The sequence below is a fragment of the Sminthopsis crassicaudata genome, chromosome 6 (genome assembly GCF_048593235.1).
Source record: "Sminthopsis crassicaudata isolate SCR6 chromosome 6, ASM4859323v1, whole genome shotgun sequence".
Taxonomy (NCBI): domain Eukaryota; kingdom Metazoa; phylum Chordata; class Mammalia; order Dasyuromorphia; family Dasyuridae; genus Sminthopsis; species Sminthopsis crassicaudata.
Genome location: NC_133622.1, coordinates 53182298 through 53208297, shown reverse-complemented (window position 1 = coordinate 53208297; position 26000 = coordinate 53182298). Strand labels below are relative to the sequence as shown.

General features: G+C 32.9%; 2 protein-coding genes across 3 annotated transcripts in view; one reads left to right on the top strand and one right to left on the bottom strand.

Annotated features, from left to right (window-relative positions):
• The window catches only part of UBA6 (ubiquitin like modifier activating enzyme 6), a 61345-nt gene extending 44841 nt beyond the window's left edge, over positions 1 to 16504 (top strand). The window contains exons 26-33 of the mRNA XM_074274918.1: positions 2220 to 2289; positions 3138 to 3209; positions 4742 to 4859; positions 6794 to 6987; positions 9276 to 9403; positions 10075 to 10162; positions 10507 to 10601; positions 14321 to 16504. Coding sequence (XP_074131019.1) covers positions 2220 to 2289; positions 3138 to 3209; positions 4742 to 4859; positions 6794 to 6987; positions 9276 to 9403; positions 10075 to 10162; positions 10507 to 10601; positions 14321 to 14453 — 898 coding nt within the window. The 3' untranslated portion in view covers positions 14454 to 16504. The remainder of the gene's footprint in view (positions 1 to 2219; positions 2290 to 3137; positions 3210 to 4741; positions 4860 to 6793; positions 6988 to 9275; positions 9404 to 10074; positions 10163 to 10506; positions 10602 to 14320) is intronic.
• Positions 16505 to 18779: 2275 nt separating this feature from the next.
• Positions 18780 to 26000, bottom strand: part of STAP1 (signal transducing adaptor family member 1) — a 55699-nt gene continuing 48478 nt past the window's right edge. The window contains exons 7-10 of one of the 2 annotated variants that reach the window (XM_074274919.1): positions 25076 to 25145; positions 23535 to 23631; positions 20921 to 21031; positions 18780 to 20086 (exon numbers count right to left, since the gene is read on the bottom strand). In XM_074274919.1, coding sequence (XP_074131020.1) covers positions 20016 to 20086; positions 20921 to 21031; positions 23535 to 23631; positions 25076 to 25145 — 349 coding nt within the window. In that variant the 3' untranslated portion in view covers positions 18780 to 20015. The remainder of the gene's footprint in view (positions 20087 to 20920; positions 21032 to 23534; positions 23632 to 25075; positions 25146 to 26000) is intronic. The other variant, XM_074274920.1, reaches the window with a different exon arrangement.

Sequence of the window (26000 nt, the reverse complement as noted above, 5' to 3'; positions counted from 1 at the left end):
TACTTGAGAGCAAAGATTCCCAATTTTTTCTATGCTTTGTAAACATTTTAACATCAATAAAATTCTGCTCCACCTCAACAATCTTAAGGAATTAAACGTGGGTTCTTAAAGTTCATCCCTGTGGATCACAGGTTCCACCAAGTTGTAAGCATTTCCTGAATGGCCCTGACATCAGATTTATTTGTCATAATGAAGACCAATCTTTCTACATTTACAGAGAGATGTCACAATGCATTAAAAGCCACAGAGTGAAAAATTTTTAGCTGCACCAAGTAACAAAAAATATTTCCTAAGGTGTTAGAAATGGTGAAATCTTGAATTTTAAGTACAGTTAAAGTTTTTCATAATGTTTAATTAGCAATCCTTTTATTGAGATATTTGCTATCAATTATATAAGAATTTATTCTTATTTTTAACACTTCAGTATTTAGCGAATTAAATAACTACTCATTTAATGCCCCTGCCTCAGTTTCTTCATTTGCAGGTTATTATGAGATCCAAATGGGATTCTAGAATTAGACTTCAACTTTCAAGATAACTTAAAGATTATTTAACCCAACTTCTATTCATATCATGAGTATTATCATAAAAATATTTTAAAACTTTTTTTTAGAACATAAAATGCACTAGATTGGAAAGAAGATAGCGTTATATGTTTTCTGAATATGCAGTTCCCAATTACTAGTGATCTACACTATACCAATAGTAAAGAATGTCATTATTTATTTATTTATTACTGATGCTCCTTTTATTGGTAGTCTTGAAGATTGTCATTACTGGGTTGGCAGGGTTATGAATTTTTCATATTTACTAATTTTAATTGACTATCAAAGAATTTCTTGTATAGAAATAATAGACTAGATTTTTAAGCTACCATAAAAATATTTTGCATTTAAAAATAATAGGGCTAGTTTATTTATTTGGAGTTAATTTAAAAGATTATCAGAGAAGGAGTTTTTTTTTTTTTTTTTTTTTTTTTAAGATCATCATGTAGGCAGTATTCGAAAAGGGAAAAGTCAATGATAATTTTTATGTTCAGTAAAGCTAGAAGCATGGAATTTTGGTTTGTGAAAGAAAAATTTTAAGTGTTTCACTCGTTTGTTTTGTTGATGTTGGACATGGTTCAGAAATTGAAGGCACATTTTAACTTCTACTTTTAAATTATTAGGAAATTCTTGATTTTACTTTAAGAAAGTTTTCTTTTGAGTTTTATTACCCATGACTTATCTAAAACTTCTTAATGCTTCCCCATATTTTTTGGCTCCATATTCCTTGTAATTTATATGTGCCCTAAAATATATATCTTTTGTAGCATGAAAGTTACTTTCTTCATGGTTATTTTGATATTCTGATGATATCTACTACATTGTAATACAAAAATGACTTGGGTCTGAATTTTTGACTCTTTGTAATCTTGAGTAAGTCGTACTTAACTGTTCTGAACCTGTTTTTTCACCTAAAGATAACTTTAAAACTTCATCTAATTTCAAAACTATGATTTTTTTATGCACATGTTCCCTCCTTTAGTGATTGCTACTTAGTGTAGGGAGGAAAGTAAGAAAAGAAGGAAAATAGAAAGTAATAGGTACATTACAGTCAAATAGTATCCTATATATATATATATATATTTTCTAAAGGCTAATATAGACTTTTAAAAAGTATATGTAAAGTAAAATATTTTGGATTATGGCTTGTCTGAGCAAGAAGCATCTCACTTTAGGGGACATAAAAAGAATTAAAATTAAATCCTTTTCCTTTTTATATAAGAAATCTACATAAGTGAGATGATTGTTTTGTTTGCCTGTTTTATAATTCAGTTATATGCTTCAGCTTTTTTTATTAATATCACTTTACAGAATGCTACATGGGATCATATAAAAAGCATGCTTGTTTAATTTTGTCTTTGGCATTCCATTAGGCACCATTAATATTACTAATGGAGTCAAAGTGTTTTCAGAGTAGTTTTATGATTTTGGAACTTACAGGCATCCTATGTTAAAGTTTTGTTGGTGTTTTAGAGAGTAGATATATAATTGTCTTATTTCCACTTGTGGCTATCAATTCTTGTAAACTTTTGTTATATTCCATAACAAAAATTAAATACCCTAATTATATAAAAGTTGATGATGTTATAGAACATTCTTTTAAGCTGAAACAAAATTAGTTGTTACATCATATTATCACTAATCTAAGTTACTTTTTTGTTTGCTTTTTAACAGACACTTTAGTTTCATACAGACTGCTGCAAAGCTATTTGCTACAATATACTGTATTCCATTTACAGAAAAGGTAAGATGCTCTTGAAGTAATAAGAGCGATAAAAAGAAATCAAAATTTAATCAATTGATATGCTTTCCATTCTTTTAAAAAACATTCTGTAATATGTTGCATTGTTGCCCAGGCTTCCATATCTGTTAAGCAGAAAGTTGTTAACATATTTACTCTAAAACTTAACAGTGAAAATATATACTACCCAATAAAAATGAGTTTATTGATTTCATGGTATAAAGTTTGACATCTTAGATTCAGAAAGGCAACTTCAAAAGCATATGGAAAGGAGAGAGATACTAGCTCATCAGAAAAAGATATAAAATTTTAGTAAAATTGCAAATTCAATATGAGTTTTACCTAGTTTGATAGGCCTCTTGAGGGGGGAAAAAAAGTCTCCCCAAGTTCCTAAAAGCTATTAATTGAATACTCTTTATGAATAGTTAAATGACATAAATGAACACCAATTTTCCTAACCTTCAATAGTTTAATTGTCACTAATCAAAAAAATTCAACCTTATTCAATTTCAGTTGCATGTTCTACAAAATTAGATTATCAGCTAATTTACATGGATCTCCAATTTGGAGAATTGTAGCATCATGGGGAAATGATTGTTTAAATAAAATTTTAATATCTAAAATGGATGCAACAAAACCTAATCATTTTGGATCCAGATGGATGATGTGTTGTTGCATTGAGGATTTTTCTGTTTGGTTTTTGGTTTGTTCGTCTTTTTTTTTTTTTTTTTTTTTTTTTTTGGTCTTGTTTGGGAAAATCTTAAAATACAGAGATAATTTCAACATTAGTTCTATCACAATGTAACTAGATTTTGAGATGTTACATATTGAAATTATTTTCTTTAAAATAGGACTTGTCAGTAGAAATTTTCTCCAATATACTTTCCAAATTAGAGATTCCAGAATTCAAACCTTCAAACAAGGTATGTTTTAAAATATTTTCATTATTTAGTTTTATTATTTGTATTTTTTCTAGCATGTGCTGTCATATATCATCCTTTGAAAAATCTCAGAAAACATCATTGTCTTTCCTTATTAGGATTTCTTCCATTTATCCTTCCTTGATCTCCAAACAGAAATATTCTCTCCATGATAATTTTTTTTCTTTTTATTGTATTTTTGCATTGTATTCTGTTTAACAGTTAATTTGATGCATTTTTTATCTACCCTGTAATCTGTAAGGTCCACAGGAGCAGTCTTTTTCTTTATATCCTTAAGAACCAAAAAAAAATGGCAGTGTGTAGAGGGAGACAGTAAATATGTTTTGAATGAAAACAAACACATTCTGTTGCCATATCCTATAAAGGTGCATTTTGCCAGTTTCTGTCATTCACCTTATTTTCCATAGGACTTTTTGAAGGGATATAGAAAAGAAATAAATTGATATAGTCCTAAATGCTAATGAGTTGCAAATAATTAAATTATTGTCAAAACATTTTGAGTAAATAAATACTTGTTGATTAAATCCCCTGTGGCTTTAGCATGTATGGACTAAAGACATGGAAAGCTCTGAAATTGAGTAAAAAGTTATGTGGAGTCACTGTTTCTACCCCTAACATCAAAGAGAAACTGTAACTGAACTTTTTTTTCTGCCAAGGCTCATTTGAATATTTGTAACATCATTTGCAGGCCATACAAAATTATCAGCTTAAAGAATTCAAAGCAGTGGGAGGTTGGTATACCTGGCTTTCAAGCTCATTATCATCTGTAGTTGCCTTAGCAAATGATTTACAGGCTTTATGTAGCCTGTGGGCTAGATATTCTCTACCCCTGCTCTCTAGGAACCAAGAAAATGCCCGCACACGTTGTGTTTAATGGTACTATCCAAACCCACTGTTTTCCAAAGCAGTCTTAAACTTCTCCTTGTGATGACACTGCCTATTGTCAGAAAAGTTTTAGGAGCAAGTTTATTTTAAGCACACAACTTAGTTAAATATTTGTTTATTGGCTGATCTTAAACTAGCTTATGACATATAAAGGGTTTCTATGGATTCTAGCTGCTCCTACTAAGGATTTTATTACCTTTTATTATGAAATGAGAGGCACCAAAGTTTATGTTGTTTAGAGATTTGGCCTCAGAGTAAAAACCTGGATTCTAATTCCATTATTGCGCATGGTCTTTGTGATTGAGCAAAAAACTTCACCTCTTATACCCCACTATAAGTAGCAGATCAGATATCTATCTGCCTTGATAGAAAATTCCTTTGGGGGGAATCCCTTTATCAGTGAAATTATAGGTCTAGTTGCTCCTGCTTCTCTAAAAATACATGTAGATATTTGACGTTACTGATTGCAGTGAGTGGGTTTATACTAAAATGGCTCCATTTTTCTTTTCTCTATAGTTTTATTTTATAACATAAGAAAAATAAAAAAAACATTTGTATTATGGGAGCTAATTTAAGACCAAGAAAATAATGGCAGTAAATTAAGTAGTTCTAATTCCTTATAAATTTAGGTTGTGCAAACAGATGAAACTGCAAGGAAACCCGACCATGTTCCTGTTAGTAGTGAAGATGAGAGAAATGCTGTTTTCCAGTTAGAAAAGGCCATATCATCCAGTGAGGCTACTAAAAGTAAGGAGACTATCCATTTTTACAAAAGCAGTTTTGACTTTTTCTTTAAATAGTACTGTATCTACACAAAAGACAAGAACATGGAATTTTATAAAGTGAGTTTGGTAGCTATTATTAAGATGATTGGGTAAGTAGATGGTGCAGTGGATCAAATGCCAAGCCTGGAGTCAGGAAGATTCATCTTGTTGGGTTCAAATCTAGCTTCAGACACATACTAGCTGTGTAACTCTAGGCAAATCACTTAATCTAGTTGTTTGCCTCAGTTTTCTCATCTGCAAAATGTGCTACAAAAGAAAATAGCAAACCCCTTCAGTATCTTTGCCAAGGAAACTCCAAATAGGGTCACAAAGAATTGGACATGACTGAAACGACTGAATAAAAACAACCAAAGATGATTATAACAAATCCTTCTAGCACTTTTTCTGCCAGAGGAATTTGAGGAGTTCTGATATACTAATAAAACAATTTTCTATCCCCGTTGCTCTTACATATTTTACCTGATGAGCTGCTAAAGAGTACTAATGAAAAAGTGCCACTTTAGGTTTCACCTTAGTCAGTTTCCTTCAGAAACAAATCTATCTAGAACTATTACCTGTGCTGTATTGATGCCTTAGGTTAGCTCTGGCTAAAAATACAAACTTGATCAACAGCGGTCAGTCTACTACATAGGAAAGTCAGAATCCTTGAGATGATATTCTGACTTGCTTATGAATCATCTGTTGTAGAGTAGAGACCACTTGTTTATCTCTGATGATTTTTTTTTTTAATAAATAATTTTTGCAGTGGAAACAGCTCCTAAATATAGTAACTAAATGATCATGAAAAAATTATTTAACCTCAAATTCCTCATCCATAAAATGAGGATAATAAAATAAACACTATCTTAACACACTTGTGAGGAAAGTACTTTTGTCAACTTATTTAAGTATGATGTTTTTGTTGTACTTGACTCTTACCTAGTACTGATTCAGTCTTTATATTAAAAGGTCCACTAGTTGGAGGCAGCTAGGTGGTGCAGTGGATAGAGCACCAGCCCTGAATTCAGGAGGACCCGAGTTCAAATCTGGTCTCAGACATTTAATACTTCCTAGCTGTGTGACCCTGGGCAAGTCACTTAACCCCAGCCGGGGGGGGGGGGGGAGTCCACTAGTTAATGTATATAGGAGAAGCCACATTTTTAGACCATTTGCAGTCATTTCTTATTGACTTTGAACTATTTGATAAGTAATAAATCTCTTTTAGAAATGTATCTAAATTGTACTCATTCGTTCCCCTTGCTTAAATTCTGCATGTTTATAGAGCGATTTATGTTTATTTCATTGTATTTAGATTAGAGACATCATGGCCCAGTTCCTATAGAGCTAGGTTGAAAGTCTTGAACTTGAATTTCAGTTCTGTTCAAAATAGACACCTGAATCTTCACCTCCCACTTCCCCAGGCAACTTCAAGAATACAAATTGCAGAAGGTGTCAGTGTACACTGGTAGAGAAAGTTTCCTCATGAGGAATTCCTTATACCAACGACCTCATAAGTTTGTTGTTTGTTTGTTTGTTTTAATAGATGTTATTTTCTCATGTCAACAAACAAAAGTTGGCCTTTGTACTTTTTAGCAACTACAGTTCCTGACATATCTCCTATCTTGTCATGTTTTCTTAAATCATCTTAAATTGTAAAACAAATCTTTGATTAAAAAGAACCAACATAATATCAGTCATATTTGTTGCTTTTGAATTGCCCATTTAATCTATGTTGGATTATTTACTATCTAGAAGAGGAGGAGGGGAAGGAGGGAAAGAGAAAAATTAGGAACACAAGATTTTGCTGAGGTAAATGCTGAAGACTATTTTTGCCTGTATTTTGAAAAATAAAAAGCTATTAATAATAAGATATCAACTTCTAGATCAAACTTTTTTCCCCTTCACTTTTTCAATCAGATGATCTTCAAATGGTGGTGCTTTCATTTGAAAAAGATGATGATAGTAATGGGCACATAGATTTTATCACTGCAGCATCCAATCTTCGAGCCAAGATGTATAACATTGAACCAGCTGACCGATTGAAAACAAAACGCATTGCTGGGAAAATAATCCCTGCTATAGCAACATCCACTGCTGCAGTGTCTGGTTTGGTGAGTGTCTTGACCCTCTGAATGAAAACCTTTCTGATTGTCACTTTTTATATTTTTAGGAAGAATGACTTTTGATCTCATAGAATTTAAATTATGACTGAAAACATCTCAGCAGTTTTCATGTCACTTTGGAAGTGTAGAGATATTTTAGAATGGTAGAAAATACTTCATTATAATGTAACTGATATAGTCACAACTCTGTATCAGAATGATAGATGTTTTCCTTTCAAACAAAAAGCCTTTACTTATAATTAATTTTGTTGATAAAGATGCAGTGCATGAGAGTAAAGCATCAAAAAATAATCCTGAGATTATAAACCTGAATGACTAGAAGATGTTGTCCTTGCTATTGATAGAGAAGTCTTGGAGATGTGGAGGGAAAGATGAATTTAATTTTGGATATTTTGATTTTTGAGATGATCTTTAGATTTCTGGTGATGTGAATCTAGATTCAAAAGAAAGCCTAAGATGGCTGTTTAATAATGAAAAAGCTTAATAGAAACTCTCATTGAGTCCTTAAGAACTGATAAGCTCACTTAGAAAGATCAGCACCTCAGTTTAAAACAAATGACCTCTGTTCTTGGCATACAGAAAAATATTCAGGGCAGCTAGATGGCACAGTGGATGAAGCACAGGCCCTGAAATCAGGAGATCCTGAATTCAAATCCAACCTCAGACACTTAACACTTCCTAGTTGTGTGACTCTGGACAAGTGACTTAATCCTAATTCCCTTGAAAAATAAAATAAAAATAAAGTAAGGTACTCTGCTCTAAATAAGGGGATTGGATGTGATATGGAAACTGGAAAAAAACAACACTTTTGAACCATCTTCAATTATTTATAAGACAGAACTAGAAAATTAGAGGAGAAAAAGGATTTTCTTGAGGCAGAGCCTACTTAGTATATTTTATTACAGATTTATAAGCCATCAAGAAACAAGAGATCAGTTTTCACTTTTTCCCAATGGCACACCGCTGTGGTTATCCTCTCATGGCCTATCCAAAATGGACTTTTTCTTGCTTTTGTAATCTTTAACAATTGGTAACTACCTACTCAGTTTTAATCTGTTTATCTCTTAGTAGTTATTTGAAAGTATATTTTGCATAGTTAATAATTTGAGAACTGTTTATAGCTTTGATCACTTAATTGTTGAAAAATGGCTCTTAGTCCTTAATTGTAATTCCATGTATATCTTGCTTAACACCAAAACTATTTGACATTAAGAAGTAGGAGGTAAACCAGTAGGACAGATAAGTAAGATGTAGAAGGAGTATACACTAATGAATATTATTGCTAATACGCCTTAAGATATAAACCACTGAGGGGAAGTTTCTCTGTCTGATGAGTGTTAGGAAAATGAAAAAAAAAATTATTTGAAAGAAAATAGATTTAGATGAACATCTTAAGATGAAAATTTATATCCAGTAGGATCTAGAAGAAAATGTAGAAGCCATTATAGAAAATTTAAAAAAAAAAAATAAATTATGAAAAGGCATTTATTAAAAACTTTGCCATGCCAGGCACTGTGGTAAAAACTAAGGATACTAACACAAGCAAGTAAAGTAGTCTGTGCTCTAAAGCAGTGTACATGATTAGAGGGTTTCATTACTGACTAAGCAGGAGATAATCATTACGTGATTGAGGAGAAATGTTTTGTACAGGGGGATGAAAAGGATGATGATTCTAGGAATGGTTGGTATTGATTGGATTATTGTTCTCAGCTAGAATTAGGAAGTGTGGGGATCATCTGTATCTAGAAGGAGAATTGTGTGGACCGAATGTAGATTTTTTTTGATCTGAATTTTCTTGTGTAGCATGATAATGGTAGAAATATGAATAGAAGAATTGCACAACTTTAACATATATATTGGGTTACTTGCCATGGGGGAGGAAAAGTTGAGCCAAGGGAGGATAAAAATTTGGAATACAAGGGTTTGCATTTTATTGAAAATGATCTATGCATATGTTTTGAAAATAAAAAACTTAATAAAAAAAGAAAGAACGAAAATAGGGCAGTGTAAAGCTGTGTTGCATCTAGAAGGAAGTGGCATGATGGCTCTGGCCCCTGGGATCGCTAAGATGAATACTCACCATTCTAAAAGCCTTATAATTTAAGAATTGATTTATGGAGGGTTTTGTTTTCTGAGAAATGCCTGCGATAACATATAAGAAAAATGCCAAGTAAGAGGTATCCCAAAAAAAAATTAATAATTTTTTAAAAGGTATCACAGTGTGTTATAAATTAAATATTGCCTAATATTTAGTAGGTTCTTTTTCTTATATGCAGGTTGCATTAGAGTTGATCAAAATTGCTGGTGGCCTTCCATTTGAAGCCTACAGAAATTGCTTCCTTAATTTAGCCATTCCAATTATAGTGTTTACTGAGACAGCTGAAGTTAAAAAAATTGAAATCAGGTAAGCAACAAGCAGATGGTTAAAAAATAAAATGTTTTCTACATTCTAAAATATAGTTGAACTTTACCTTTTTCCATTTTGGAAGGAAATAGAATTCTTTGTACTGTTTTATTCTTTGAAATGCTAAATAGGAAGACAGATTTCATTCCTTTGATATCCCCATCAGTACAATCTATATATGACACAGTTGAGCAAGTGTAGTTGTTCGTTATTTCATATGTAATAATCATATTTTCCCCACCTAGATACAGTATATGACATAAAGCTCCAGAGTAAGATCAATTGGATTTTAGCCTAGGCTCTCTACCAACCAGCTTTGTAATCTTGAGCAGGTCACTTAATTCTCTGAACCTTAGTTTCCTAAAATAGAAAATGAACATGATGAATTATATGGCATCTAAGGACTCTTCTAACTCAGAATTGGAGATTTGGGGGGGGAAACAAAAAACATTCCATTCAATTATCCTGAAAAATCCTAGCTCTGATAAGTTTTTTTTCATAAGTCAGTAGACAAAAGATTTTAAAACAATTCAAGAAGTAGTCTTACCTTCTTTCTTACATTCATTTTTAATTATTAACAAAAATAAGTACCATCTACAAAATGAGCTTTGTTGTATTTTTATTAAAGGGAAACAAGATAAACACCCTAAACATTTTCTTTTTAATAACAGAAACGGAATAACATTTACAATCTGGGACAGGTGGACTATTCATGGAAAAGAAGATTTCACCCTTTCGGATTTCATAAATGCTGTCAGGGTGAGACCTTTTATTTCTTTTTGATTCATTCTATTTGGAAATTATTTGAGAAAAGAGCATTTTTCTATTAAGAACACTCATCCTCACTTATTTATGCTTCTTTTTCTTTGTATAAGCAAAAAGTAAATAGTTTCAATCATGTTGAAGATAATCTTGGTTATCTTGCTTTTAGTACAAATCTGTTACTTTTTTGAGATAACTGAACACTATGACTCAGTATTTGGCCACAAGGATTAAAGTTTTAATGTTTAAATATCTACACTTTGTTGTGGTCCATTAAAAATATGTGTGTGTGTGTGTGTGTGTGTATAACTTTTTTTTTTTTTTTTTTTTAATATTCATAGGAGAAGTATGGAATTGAACCAACAATGGTGGTACAGGGAGTCAAGATGCTTTATGTTCCTGTAATGCCTGGTCATATAAAAAGATTAAAGTTAACGTAAGTATCAAAATGTTTAACCCCAAAGATTCACCAGCATTAAAATCCTGGCTTAGATCTATACTACACAAATTAAGATTTTGTAATATTGGTGCAATATATTCCAAAATATGTAAGTATATAGGCAAATGTTTAATGTACTAGTGATATTCTGTATTCAAAGTCATCTTCAAGGAATCTACAAACATCTTGTCTATGTAAAACTTGTTGACTTTCTTAAAACTCTTTCCCAAGTATAAGGTGGGGGGAAAAAAATGCAAGATTTCTTTTGTAATTCACAGAAATATTATATGTTTTGATAGACCAGTTAAATTAGCTTGAATTCTTCAAACACTATCAACTTTAATCAAGATTGTTTCTGTTTTAATGATTTTTCTGCTTTTACCCTTTTTTTGCAAGGAAGAAACATTCCATCTTATATTTTTAGTTAAGAAATGAATGCTATAAAAGAAGTTACCACATTTTTATAGGCTTGGACTGAAGTCACAGGGATAAGAGCAATAAGGAGCCAATAGTTTTGATTTGGGAAGGTACTGACCCATTTACATTTGTACACCAAAATACTAGAACGAATTGAGCAAGCAAAGGCCTTATAGACTTTGATTATTAATCCTAAAAAAAAAATATGGCTTTTTTTTTTTTTTTTTTTTTTTAATAAATTTGATTTAGTTTCCTATTCATATTTGAGGAATGAGTCCTTAGACTTGCTTCAAATTTCTTTTTACAATTATTATTGTTAACTATTTCCTGCCCTCCCCATTTATTCTATTTTCTCTCTTCTTTCAGTCTGACCTTCCTTAAGTGTTTTGCTTCTAACCATTCTCTTCCCCAATATACCCTGTGTTCTGTCACCCTCTCCCTTCTTGAATTCCCTTCCCATCTTACTTTCCTGCAGAGCAAGATAGATTTCTATACCCATATTGAGTATATATATTATTTCCTCTTTGAGCTATTTCTAATGAAAGTAAGATTTACTCACTTCCTCTGCACTGTAAAAGCTAAAAAAAAAAAAAAAAATTAAAACTAATATTTGGCATTAGCAGAAACTATTAAATTGATGGTAAATTATATAGTTGGTAGAATTAAAATTTTACTACAAATAATTCAGAATAAAGAGATACCTGTACTTCAGTTGAGCAAACATTGAATGTCTATTATATATAAGTCACTGGACTAAGCATTGGAAATATAGAATCAAAAGGAGACAAGCCCTACCCTTAAGGATCTTATTTTGGGGGGCTCATAATAACATAAAACCATTTAACAAGTATTATTAAGTACCTGCCTTGTGACAAATAATATGCCTACGATTTAGGAACATAAAGAAAAAGTGAAATAATTTTTGCCTGTAACAAATTCATGTTCTAGCAGAAAACAACATGAATACAAGATTCTTTTGTGAAGGACATTGGCAGTTGTAGGGGAATCAGGAAAAACTTCATATAAAAGGTCACATTAAGGCTCAATTTTGAAAGAGGTAGAGAAGGGAAAATAATCCAAGCAAAAGAGACAGCCAGTACAGAAAGCATGGAGGGGGATGGAATGTCTTGCTTGAGGAATAATAAGTAGATAGATCAATTAGTGTGGAAAAGGCACCAAGTTAGGAAATATAAAGAAATGTGTGGCATTAATTTGGGAACCACTGTAAAACAGGCAAAAACTAGAGACCAAAAGTCAAATTAGAAGGCTATTAAAATAGTTCAAATAGATGATAATGAGTGGGAATGAAAAGGAAAGAATAGATACAACAGTACTTGGGGTGGTTATGGGAACTGAGAGTTTTTTTTGTTTTTTGTTTTTTTTTTTAATTTTTTATGCATTTTGAATTTAAATACAAAAAGAAAAAAAGGCATTTTTATGTAAACAGCACAGTACAAAAAGAAGATTCAAAATAAAACTTTAAATCTCCATTTCAGTTTACTTTTTTTTTTTTTTTTTTTTTTTTTTTTTTTTTTAAGCAGTAATAAATATACATTATTTTTAAAACTACTCTGCTTTTCTGTGCTTCCTTCTGAGTTTTTTTTGGTTGTCTGCTGGGCCACTATTTGATACAGTAGGGGTGTGTGTGTGTGTGTGTGTGTGTGTGTGTGTGTGTGTGTGTGTGTGTGTGTGTGTGTGTGTGTGTGTGTTTATGTATGTATATAAGAGCATATTATATATACCTATAGGGAGATATAGATATATCAATTTTTTTCTCTGGAGGTGGATACCATCTTCCTTCATGGGTCTTTTGTGGTTGATTTGAGTGTTTAAAATACTCAAAATAACTTAGTTGTTCACAGTTCTTTTGAAGAATATCACTATTACTATAGACAGCATTCTCTTGATTCTGTTTGCTTAAATCTTCATTTCATGCAAGTCTCTCTGTATTTTATTGAAATCAACTAGCTCATTTCTTACAGCATAGTGGTATTCCATTGCATACTACTGGTTGTTTAGACATTTCCCAGTTGATGGCATCTTCTCAATTTCTATTCTTTGCTACAAAGGGAGCTGCCATGAATATTTTAGACACTAAAAGTGGAAGAATGTAGTCCTTTTTCACCTGATAGCTCTTTAAATACTTGAAAGCAATTATCATGCTTTACCCTTTGGAAAAGGATAAAGGGGAAATATATTGTCACTCTAGGGGAATGGTTATCGATGAAGTTATATGCTTCAAATTCCATTTTATTTCTTAAAGTATTCATCAGTGACTTTGGAATAATGTCTATAGAATGGTTATAGAACAGATTACAAGAGGTTAAGAAGTTCCGTACTAAAGGAGTAGAGACAAAGGCTATTTTTTCTGAAAATGTCATCTGGGCCTGAACTAGTTTCTAATCTGTGGGTGACTGGACTAGTCACCAGACTAGAGAATCAGGAATCAAAAAGAAGTTTAATTTCAAAGTGAGAAAAACAAGTGCAAGTAGAAGGCTTCCTCCTGAAAAGGAAGGTTTATGACTTGTGACAAAGGTAGGTTTTTTTAGACAACCACAAAAAAGCGGGACCCAGCACAGTCATTTTTATGTATTAAGTAAATAATTTCCTTAGTTGGCATTTCTATGGACAGTAAAGATATTCCTGGGTACCTGTGGAAACAGTCCCCAAATTTTTTGCCTCAAATCTTTTTTTTTTTTCCTTTGAGGCAATTGGGATTAAGTGATTTGCCCAGGGTCACACAGCTAGGAAGTATTAAGTGTCTGAAGTCACATTTGAAGTCAGGTCCTCCTAACTTCAGAGTTGGTACTCTATTCACTGCGCCATATAGCTGCTCCGCTGCTCTGATTGCCTCGTCTTAAAACTCATTAGACCTTGTGATCATTCAGAAGAATACAGAGCCAGAATTAGCATAGCAGGAATAGGAGTGAAGCATCAGGTTCAGTTCACTTAGCACATCAGGGGATTTGATTAGGCACTTTTCTGCCAAAGCATATCACCTGCAATCAGCTCTCCCAGGATCCCATAAGAAATAGGGATCAAAGCAATAAAAAAAATCTATATGATTTTTCCAAGGGTAAACACAAAAGATAGTAATTATGTCTACCTCAGGGCACAGCTTGCTTATTGGGCCTTAAGGTCTGGAAAACAAGATGTCTACTAATCTCTTGACAAAAGAGAGGGGAAAAAATAAAGGATATTGTTTGGAGGAAAGATAGAACAATGTTTTTGTTTTGCTTTTAAGAATTATTATCTCTAAATACCTTTATACAGAATTAATCTTTGATTTTTCTTCATAGAATGCACAAGCTTGTGAAACCATCAAGTGAAAAGAAATACGTAGATCTTACTGTATCATTTGCCCCAGAAAATGATGGTGATGAAGATTTGCCAGGACCCCCTGTAAGATACTACTTCAGTCAAGACGATTGACAGCAATTTTAAAGTCACTCCAGGACCACTTCTTTTGATGGAAGTGTACTTAACTTGAGTAACTTTTAAAAGTCACAATACGGTACTATGTATTTCTCTTTAATGAAGCCTTAATTTAAAAAAGAAAGAAAATTCAGTAGGAAACTGCACTGAAGAACTGTAAAACAGAATTGATTTATTGTACACGTGTCCCTATTCTTTTCATACTTTGGTCTAGTCACAGGAATGTCAGTTACTGAACTGGAATGCCATTTTATGACATTTACCACAAGGGAAAATATATGTATTATCCTGAATGAGTGAAAACAGGAAGAATATATTTATCGGTCATCCTTTTCTGATGCAAGCAAGGTCTAAGGAAGTGACAATGATCAAGAATTTTAAGTCTTACAGAATGGAAATAGTCAAGCTGCTTCTTGGAATCATTTTTTTTTTTTTTTTTTGTGGACTTTGAAAATTTGAAATGCTGTTTCTATGTTCTAGTATTTGTTTTGTTCCAGTACCACAGATGATTAGGCTTTGAAACTCAAACACCAATTCTTTTGTGGATGTCTTAGAAAAAAGAATTTATAATTGTGGAGTAAAAAAAAATTCTTTTTATGAGCAGCACTCTTCTGCTTCTTGTAAGGGTTTTGACCAATCTGTTACATCATCATCATCGTCATCGTCATCATCACAGTTAGTATATTTATCTGCCCAATCCATAAATAAGACCTTCTGTTGAAAACACCAACTCATGAAGTATAAGATGAGGATCAGGTGAGGTTCTGTGTTAATCTTGATCAAATAATTTCACCTAATTCTGACAATTGCTTATAGGCTACTTGGAGATGACAAGGAAAATATGACTAATCCTGATTTTTAAAATGCCTCTTAAAATGTCAGATGTTTTATAATAATTTTTGTTTGGAATTCATCAAATCTTGTTTCCTCTATAGCTCACCAGTCTATAGGAGGCTTTAAAGGAAGGGCATCCTTGGAAAGGAATGGAAAGTAATAATTAAAATGTAATACTTTTAACATTTATTCTGATTATGAAAAAAAGAATCTATTATTTTTATTGCCTATTTCCAAAGACCATGTGGACTGATAAATTTCTTTTTAAGCCCTAATCAACATAAAGTTTGTTTGTTGAGACCTAACAGATAAAAATTCAGGTACTCTCTTTCAAATGATCAGTTCCTCAGCACTGTCAAATCAATGGGGTCAGTAAATGATTGTTACTTTGGGAATTATCATGCAGTCTAAAACAACAAGCTGTTCAGAACATCATTGCAGCCATTTTGCTGTTTTCCTCCTTTTTATCATCTTCCCCCCCCCCCCTTTTTTTTTTTTTTTTAAATTTTGCTTTCTCTAATTTGTCAGTATGAGAAGGCTATCAAGATGCCAAGTATAAAAATATCAAAGATAGATATTGAAAACTGGATTTTGCATCAAGTTTAGCTCATGTTGATTTCTAATTTAATAAGGGATAGTATTTCTTTTTTTAATACTAGTTATATAAATTCAGGGGAAGTTCAAAATCCTGTGACTTATTTTGTTCCCAGTCCTTAAACTTTAAAATGGGACTTTGTCCTTTACACCACTCTCAAATTAGTTGAGACAGTACTGAGAATACTGTTAATTTATGGTATGCAATTACTAGCTATTGATACCCATGCATTTATTTATTTGTAATTTGGAGGGGTTTCCATCACATGGTTTCTTTAGGAGTAAACATGAAACTTTTCTATCAATGAATATTTGAGCAGTGTTAATGATTTTGTAGGTATAAACAAAATCAACAATATTAAGTTCATTTTATGGTTATAACTGTCCATTTAGAGACAACCTTTTCTGCAACTAATATTTCCAATCTGATTATTTCTACCCCCTTTGGAATGCCATTGTGAGCTTCCAAGTGTTCTTCCTTTAATTGTACATGTGTGCATTTCTGTAGTGTGAAATCTACATACATCAGTGACAAATATCAGATGTAAAGATGAAAAACATGATTTGTACAGGACCATCAGGTAATTTTTTTACTTATTAAAATTATTAAATTCATAAAATGGGTATCTTTTTTAAAAAATAAGATATTTCTGTGTCTTGATCGTTTCTTATTCCATAATTTATACCAGGTTATCTTCATGCTTCTGTGAGAAGAATCTTAAGATTAAATATAGGGTGCTGACGGGAAAATCTCTTGTCCCTAAGGGGATCCTGGAACATCATTGCACACTCTACCCCACTGGAAGTCGTGAAGGAACATCAACAGCAACTGTTTCTGAAGATAGTACCAATAGTTTTAATTCTACGAGTTGGGGATGTGTAATTGAAAACATTATGGTTAAAATACATTTAAGTTAGCATTATCTCTGATTTATAAAGTTATCCTTACAACTTGTATTTGAAATTGTAGTTTTATATTCCTAGGGTTTTTTGTATATACACTATCAATGTATATTGATATTGGGAATGATATTGGGCCTTGGGAGTAGAAAAGCCCAGTACTAATCCTGGATGTGCTACCAACTCTGAGCCTTTAGGCATCTCACCCCAATAATACGTGAACTAAGAATCAAAGATAAAAGAAACTGTCACTGTCCCAGACTAAATTCTTTTATTCAGGTAAAAGAAAAGGTGCTCATTATAATAGTAGCCCCTATTACCTCCCCCAATTTCAAAGCACGAAGTCAGTGAGAAGGCCTGGGTTCAAATCCCAGCTGTACATAGAATCTTATGTAAATAACTTAATTTCTTTAAAGTCTAAGTTAATTCACCTCTAAAGGGAGGACTAGTCACATCATGGACCATTAAAGCCAATTGCAGCCTTAAATTGATGATGGGATAAAAGTATTCATCCAGTCATATCAGCTAACACAAATCTATGTAAAAAGATTTTCTAAAAAGACAATATTTTTCTCTTAAAATGCCTTGTTCAAGATAAACCCTTTATCATTTCCACTAGCAAAACAAGCGTTTTTTTTTTTGGGTTCAACAAATCAATATAGGACTGAGAATCTGCCCTCTAAAATATTTTGTTTTGGCAGTATAACATTTAAAATCCAGAAACAAAATAAATAACCTCCTGAAGAATACCATACTTATTCTTAGTGTCTCCATTTTTCCCAAAGTTTTAACCTAAATGTTTTCACTTTCTTTTTTATATTTTGCATTTTTTGTAATACAATACTTAATTTTTAATCTTGTTCTTTGCCAAGACTTAGTTTATGATGTCTTTTATAAAGACTTCTCTCCTTTATAATGGTCATTAAAATATCAATTTAACATTCTGTCAAGAACTTCCTATATGCCAGCCTCCAAAGATATTAAGAGCATAATAATAATTAAGGCTTGAGATCTGTTAAATTACCTTAGGGAGAAAAAAAGTCCTGTTGTCATTCCACTCAGAATTATCATCTACTCTATCCCTTCTTAGTATGTATCAGTTAAGATTTATGGAGAGTTTTCTGTGACTTAATCAAATTATTAGCACCTATTTGAGTAATGGAATTTCTAGGTGAATTAGGTTCTGAATTACCCATACTTATGGCTCTTTTTAAAAAGTTGATCAAGAAAGTAGTATTGCTCTTGTTCAGAATTGGAGGCTCTTCAGAGGTCATACAGTCTAAACTCCCCCCCCCTATAATATCTCAAATAACCTTCCAAACTTTCTTTGAAGGTCTCTAGTACCAGGAAATGTATCACCACCCAAGGAAATGATTCCATTTTTAGAGAGCTCTAGTTATTAGGAAAATTGTCCTTTGATGGAGTCCATATTTATCTCATAACTTAACACTCTTTATTCAACCTTCTGAGGTAGAGAACAAATTTATTCCCTCCTAGAGAAAATTGTATATGTGCTTGACATCTTTTCCATTTTGTCTTCTATAAACTAAAATTCAGGGGTTCTCAAACTGTGGCCCACAGGCCAGATGAGGCCCACTGAGGATGTTTATGCCGCCCACCAGGTTATGGCAAATGGGCTGAGGGGAGGAGTTAGAGTGTGAGTTTTTGTTTTTACTATAGTCTGGTCCTCCCAACAGTCTGAGAGACAGTGAACTGGCCCCCTATTTTAAAAGTTTGAGGACCACTTAACTAAATATTCTAGTTTTTTCAACTGAATCCTAATGTTGTTTCCATAATCCTTATCATTGTCCTCCTCTGGACAGGTAATTTGTGGAAATCCCAACTAAAATATAGCGTCCCACACTTTACACAGTTTTTAAGACATTATTTTTCAGGGCAAAATACAGTAAGATTTCCATAGCCCTGTGTCCTAAATAAGGGGTTCTTAACCTGGCATTTGTGAATTAAGTTTTTAAAATATTTTAAAATGATGGGTTTCTTTTGCAACTTTATTTTATGCATTTGAACATTATTGAAAGGAGGCTACCAGACTGCCAGAAGGGTCCAAGGCAAAAAAGATTAAGAACCGAAACCATGTAGGCTATACTTTATATTTAATTAAATTTACCGTTAATTTGGTTTATTGTCTATTTTTATTGTTCATACTATTAAGTCAGAACCAACTTATCTCCCACCACTTCTCAAGATGCACCCTTTACAAGCAATCTGCTGAGTGATTTTAAAATTTTGGCCTGTGGCCATCCCCCTCCTCAGAAATGTTCTTGCTCTCCAATGTTGTACATCAACACTTTTTAATACCCAGTTTTATAACTCAGACTACAATAAATGGTTGATTTTTCCAGTAACTCCAGTCTTCCTCTGATCTTCACAATAGAATTTAAGAACTGAAAAGCAAGTAGAAATTAAGATATCCACCTGATAGAACTTAAAAGTGCCTCAGATTGTGAAATTGTGCCATCTACAAACCGCTTCTAATACAGCTTTGCAATTTTAGACTCCATTACCAGTCTTCTCTCCATTGTCCTCTCCACTTTGTAGATGGTCTCATGCCATAAGGTGAGAAACTATAGATAACCTAATTCTCTAATGTAACATTAGATGTGTCAAACAATCAGTTTTGGTTATTTTGTTTGTAAAGAATCAATTGAATTAGTTGATCTTTGAAGCCCCTTACAATCATGAGTCTGAAATCCTTTGAGAAAGTAAAGAGGAAAACAAATGGGGGGAAAAAAAAAAAAAAAGGTAAGGCCCATTTATTTTAAATAATGAAAACGAGGAACTGTGATCTGTTTTTTTCTTAATGATTAGATGCCTCTCTGTGGTCAATTGAAATGTTCATACTTGGAAAGTTCAGTTTCAAACTTCAACAAGATGTACTAAGGCATTTTTAGCAGAAAATCATATAGGAAAAAGTTATGGAAATTCATTTAGAATAACCAAACCCCCACAAAGATTGAGAATTCAAATTTCATTTACAGTGATTAATGTCAGCTTATAAAAAGCATGTGGAAATATGTCCATCTCCCAGAAACCCTATGTAACTACCATATGTATCATCCTTATAAAAGGATAACTACCGAGAAAACATTACAATGTTTTTATCATCCAGAATCAGGAGACATGAAGGAATCTTCTTGCTACGTAGAATTTTTGAATTAGGTTTTCCCAAGATCAGGCAGGCTGATTTATAATTTTATTTCAGTCAGTCAGTCAGTATCCACTTTTTTCTTCATTTTCTCTCTTCTCTCTTCTCATTTTATTGGATTCTTGGCCTGGACAATTTGTTGGGAAAAAAAAGTTGAAATTAACCAAGAATAATAGGCCAAAGAAAAGGACAGAAACATTTTCAATATCAGGCTCCCAAACTAATTTCTTCCATTTCTTTAAGCAAAATCAAATGCCACCTTCTTTCCATTTTACTTAAAACATTATTTCCTCCTTAAAAAACAAACAAACAAACAAACAAAAAAAAAAATATATATATATATATATATATATGCTTTGGGAAACAGCTTTTTTTTTTTTTTTAATTAAAGCTTTTTATTTTCAAAACATATGCACAGATAACTTTTCAACATTGGATAGTCGTGTTCCAAATTTTCTCCTCCTTCCCTTCACTGCCTCCCATAGATGACAAGTAATCCAAAATATGTTAAACATGTTAAAATATTTGCTAACTCCAATATATGTAAACATTCATATAATTATCTTGAGCAGCTTATTTTTCTTCCTGAATTGAAATAGAACGTTAAAAAGTATTCATCTTCGTTACAAATGCTAAGTATATCTTAGGAAGTAGAGTCAGCAAGGAAGGCATAGGGGTAATTATGTTTCTAGACACTGGGAATAATTGAGAGAATCAATAGAAAACTAGGAAGCCCAAAGGAAAAAACGAAATCCAAGAAAACAAATTGTGCCAATGGGTAAATATAATTCAAAATAAAAACAGATGAGTAACACTCCATGATTCTTACATAGATAATAATAACTAGATTGTCACAGTGATTTTTTTTTTTTAAACCTTTGGAAAACATTTGGAAACTTAAGATGTGGATTACCTATAAAGTAGCTCTCCATTTAGAAGCCTACATTGCTAAAAGAAAAATCTTTCTCACCATTCATGTAATCTTTCATATGAGGTCTAAAAACATTTTTGATCACTGGTCTCATAATAGGCTCTTGCTTCCAGGGGGGAGTTTTAATTGGTGAATCTGTCTTTGTATGTCCTAAAGGAGCCAAAAAAAGGAAAGAAATAATTTGACAACCTCATTTTGGGGGGTTCTAGATTTTCAAGTATTCTAAATAAAATCATTAGGGACAATGGACGGCTGTATTTCTTTTATAATAGCTTGCTACCCAAAATCAAGGTTTAAGCCAAATATTTTATAAATAATGATGACTACAACAATGGTTCAACTTAAGTCTGTCCCAAAATGTAGGGAACTGATTGTTAAAATCACATGTGCATATCTCTCTTGATGTCCTGGATTCCTTGTAGCAACTTTTGAGCAAACAAGTTTTGAGAATCACCAGACTAGGGCAATAATTAATCTGAAAAATTATTATCCTTAGTAATAAATGTATAAACCATATTCTAATTTACAAGTTTACCAGTGATTCAGCCACTTAGATATTGGTCTTTAGCCTCATATAAATTTTTAAGCTTTTCCAGATGAGACCAGTTATCATTACCTAAAAGTGTTAATTCAATCTGAATTATTTCACTGAGAAAAGTCATATAATATTGAAAATTTAAGCATATTGTAATTGACTCGTGACTGTATGAGAGGAAGACTGTTGATTCTCTTCCTTATCTTAATGGCTTTGACTTTTCACTGAGACAAAAAAAAAAAAAAAAACAATAAGAAGTCAAAGGAGAGACTGAGGAGATTTGACCACTAGAAAATAGATGGTTCTTTGTCTGCTGTGTTCTTTTGCTTTAGGTGGAAGAAATTATCTAGAGGCCCTCATCTTACTAGTTTTAAGTCAAGAGAGAGAACTTCTAGGAATCTGGTGATTTAAAAGAAAGAGTCCATGCAAGGCTTTGTAAATAGCTTAGCATCAATACTCCAAGGAGGACCTTAGTCCTTCAAGTCCAAGAAGGGTATTTAGTAAGCCCATTTTCCTCAGAGATCTAGGTGATATAGAGCCTCTGAATGTGCCCCTGAGATTTTGGTTTTAGAAGTGTTTTGTACTATTGAAGTAAAAAAAGTTTTTATAGGGAGACTAGTTAAGCAATGTCTGACAAGAAGTCAGATTCAGGTAGGGGAGAGATATGGGAGAAACAGACACTTTCAGGAATTATGAGACTTTAATAAAAATAGCTTTTATAACATAGCCAAACTGATGCTTATTAAGCACAAGTTATGCACTAGTCATTTGGGATATGAAAACAAAATAAAAAAATAATCTCAGAAGTACGTTCTGATGAGTGTGACTTCTTTATTTTAGAAAGAAAATTATGAATAAACATCACTAACCTAGGAAAGGTAGGATGGTGAAATACCTTAGTCACATATGAAAAGTTTTTGCAAAATTTGCATCTGAGGCATAGACAAATACTCATACCTTTGTCCCATATGCTCACCTAGATCAAATTCCCAAAAGAATATGCTGGTGAAAATGCCTGAATTGAAATGAAAGCAATTGTAATGGCTTTTGAGTCAGGAAGAATATATCCAATAGGAATGGCAGCCTTTCATCTACTGGAACTATGTAAGAGCTAAAGTTCTGAGGGAGTCAAAGGAAGAAACTCCTATAAATCCTTAAGCTAAGGATCATTGGTCTAGCTAGATCAGTGGTTCCCATTAGTGGTTTCAAGATGATGCTGCAAAGATTTTGAGCTAATTTACAGAATACTATTTTCACCGGGTTTTTTGTTTGCTTACTTTTTATTTTATTCTCATGGACTTTTTCCCTTTTCTAATTTTTCTCTCACAACAAGACAAATATGAAAATGGCTTACTGTCTTGGGGAAGGGGAAAGTAAAAGAAGGAGGAAAAAAATTTTACAGAAATGAATGTTGAAAACTGTAATTGGGGGAAAAACTATTGACAAAAAAAAAAGGATTTAGGGCAAAAATTCTTTAGTGTTGCCTTAAGCAGTTTAAAAAAAACAAAACAATTATGTTATAAACTTATCCAATTGTTTCTAAACCACCACCAAAAAAAAAGATGTTTGTTTTCTGATTATCTTCAGCCCTCTTTAAACTCATCCCAGCCATATGAAATGCATATGCATTTCAACCTCCATTTTCATATTGCCAATCAAATGTTAAGTATATCGGGGTCAGGGACTATTTCTATTTTTCACTTTGCATTCCTGATGCCCAGTACAGTGCCTTGCATGAAACAGATGAGTAATATAATATTCAATTAATTGTTCAATGAACTGAGTTGAATTCTGACCCCTAGATGTTCTGCTAACCTCTCAAATTTAACACAACTAAAACTAAACTCACTATTTTCCTCTCCAGATCAACTTCTTATTTTGACTAATTTATATCTGTGAATGATCTCCCATTCACCCAGGCTTAAATCTCTACTCTTCTGAAAATGCCACCTCTCCTTTCTGGGGGCCTCTCACTCCCACATCCCCACATCCAAACAATTATCAAATATTATCAATTCATCCTTTTCTGTAAAGAAAAAAGTTTTATTGATGCTTTATTCCTACTGCAAATGCATGCAGTGCCTTAACCTCATACCTGGACTATTACAAGAAACATACCAAGATTTTCATCAGTGGAATATATAAATGGTCTTAGGTTTCCTCGAGTTTCCTTCACAAAATAATCAATGACACTGAAGAGGTTTGGGAGTGTCACCTGAGCATCAATAAAACAGAAAACACAAGAGGAGAAATTCAGATTATGTCTAATGACCACAGGACCAATGTAGTAATCTCTGCTCCCTACAGCCACCCAGTCTAATAGTATAAAGCATAATACAAACACCTCAGGGGGTACAGAATTAACACTATTTAATGTATGCAGGCAGGGCCATCATGTGGGGAGGTTAAGCTAAGTAAGGCAAATTAATTACAGTGTTCATGTTCCCCACATACACATATATGCAAATTGAGAAGGGAAAAGCCAGCTTCTAAGGTGAAAAGGAATCACAAAAAGGGCAATCTGGTACAATATCAATGACATAGCAACACAACATGAAATATTGTATTTTACACTATACGAAATAAAAAATACTATTTCCATATTAGCTTGTAGAATCACCCTTCCCCTGGTGCCAGTGGCCCATGGCCCCAAAGATTGAGGTTAGTGTAGTTACTCCTATGGGCTTAGTCTTAATCTGCCCGTGCACATTTAGAATACTCTAAAAAGCCAGGCCAGAGGTAGGGGATAAGGAATCCTGGGAGAGGGGAGAGGCTAGAAATCCAATCAAAGAGGAGTCTGACGGTAACTGCCTCCTTCAGGGGAGTGCATCCTTCCATGCCCTAAACCAGAGGATGTGGTCATAAGCCAGGAAATTCTATGGCCTTCCTCTTCCTCCCCACTGAGTTGGAAGCAATGAAACTGGGAAAGCTAGGGACAGGGCAAGGAGGCCCTATGAGAACAATACAAATTTCTTTGAGACCTATCAGTTTCCTGTAAACAGAAACATTATTTAGCTTCCTTCCTCAATCTCTGCCCTAATTCTGGAATTAGTACACTACAAACCTCCCCACCCAGAGAAAATATTGAGGCATCTTAAGGGTAAAGAGAAATTAGGATGGGATTTCTTTACCCCATCCCCTCCATTGTGATTTTGCATGTGAAAGAAGTTGGAGGTGGGGCAGGAGAAGGAAAGGGAGGGAGGGACATTTACTCAAACATTTCTCTTAAAATTTGAAAATGCCTAAGAATTTTAAATTTCTCTACTTTCTAATTCAAAACAAACCCTTTTAAACTTTTGTACTTGGAGGAATTTGTTAGATATCTAGCAAAGTTAATATTCTGTCTCACCCTCAACATAATTTTTATTTAGAATTGTGCAAAATTAAGAAAGGGAAAGAGCTACCATCACCTCCTGAATCTTGGTAATCTTCTACCCCTCCACCATCACCACACAATGCCAAATTATACCTCTGGACCCTTTCCACTCTGAGAATCTGCTAGCCTCAATATTTTTCACAGGATTTTTTCATCAGCACAAATTTCCTGGGCAATAAGTTTTTTATCTTTGTTTTTCAACCTTCTTTATAGTTCTAGAAAGCAGAAGTTTGGGCAGAGTTAATCTGTAACAAAGATAATTACAACAAAGATAATAACTTACTGGTTTTTCCAGTTCAATAGTGTAGTTGGCTCCTTCGCTCACCACTCTGTAGTGTTTTATTCTTGGAGTACTAAAATAAAACAAAACAAAACAAAAAATTCTTTCCTACTCTCATTATTGTGGGGAAAAATAAAAACTAAACATGTATATGACAAAATTTCCATCAAGTCCAACAAAAATGCCTGGGGAGTCCATCTTAAATCCATGTCAGATTACTGTAGGCTAGTGATATTTGGATCTGGATCAGTAAAGGTGATTATTGGGAAGGAAAAGTCCTTTATGTAGGATTCATAATTTCATTTATATGGATCCACAGACAAGTGCAATCAGAAATTCTGCTACATCTTTAAAGAAAATAAGTCACATTTACATAAATGCTTTTAAGGTTTACAAAGTACTTCCCTAACAACCATTCTTTAAAGCATATTATAACAATAGTTAGCATTTATGTAGAATTTTAAGCTTTGCAAAGTGCTTCATCAAAACCTCATTTTACTCTCACAATAACACTAAGAGGTAAGTCTTATTATTCCTATTTTACAGAGGGGAGGCAGTAGCTAAAATTTTCCTCATTTTACAGATGAAGGTACTGAGGTAGGGAGAGGTTAAGTGAATGTTTTATTACTATCCCCAATTTATAGATGAGAAAACTGAGGACAGGAGTTAAGCCCAGAGTCAGTCAAATAAAAATGTGTCTGAGGCCAGATTTGAATTCATGTATTCCTAACCCTAAATCCAGCACTGTATCTACTGTTATCTACTGACTCCATTTTACAGGTAGGAAAAGGAGGACTGTCATGGTCTTTATGGAATATCACGGCTGAAATAATAAAACCTTCACTTATCAGATTACATTGTGGAAATGGAATTCTACTGTTATGTAAATATGACAATGACTTTTCCAAATGATACCTGGTTATACAGA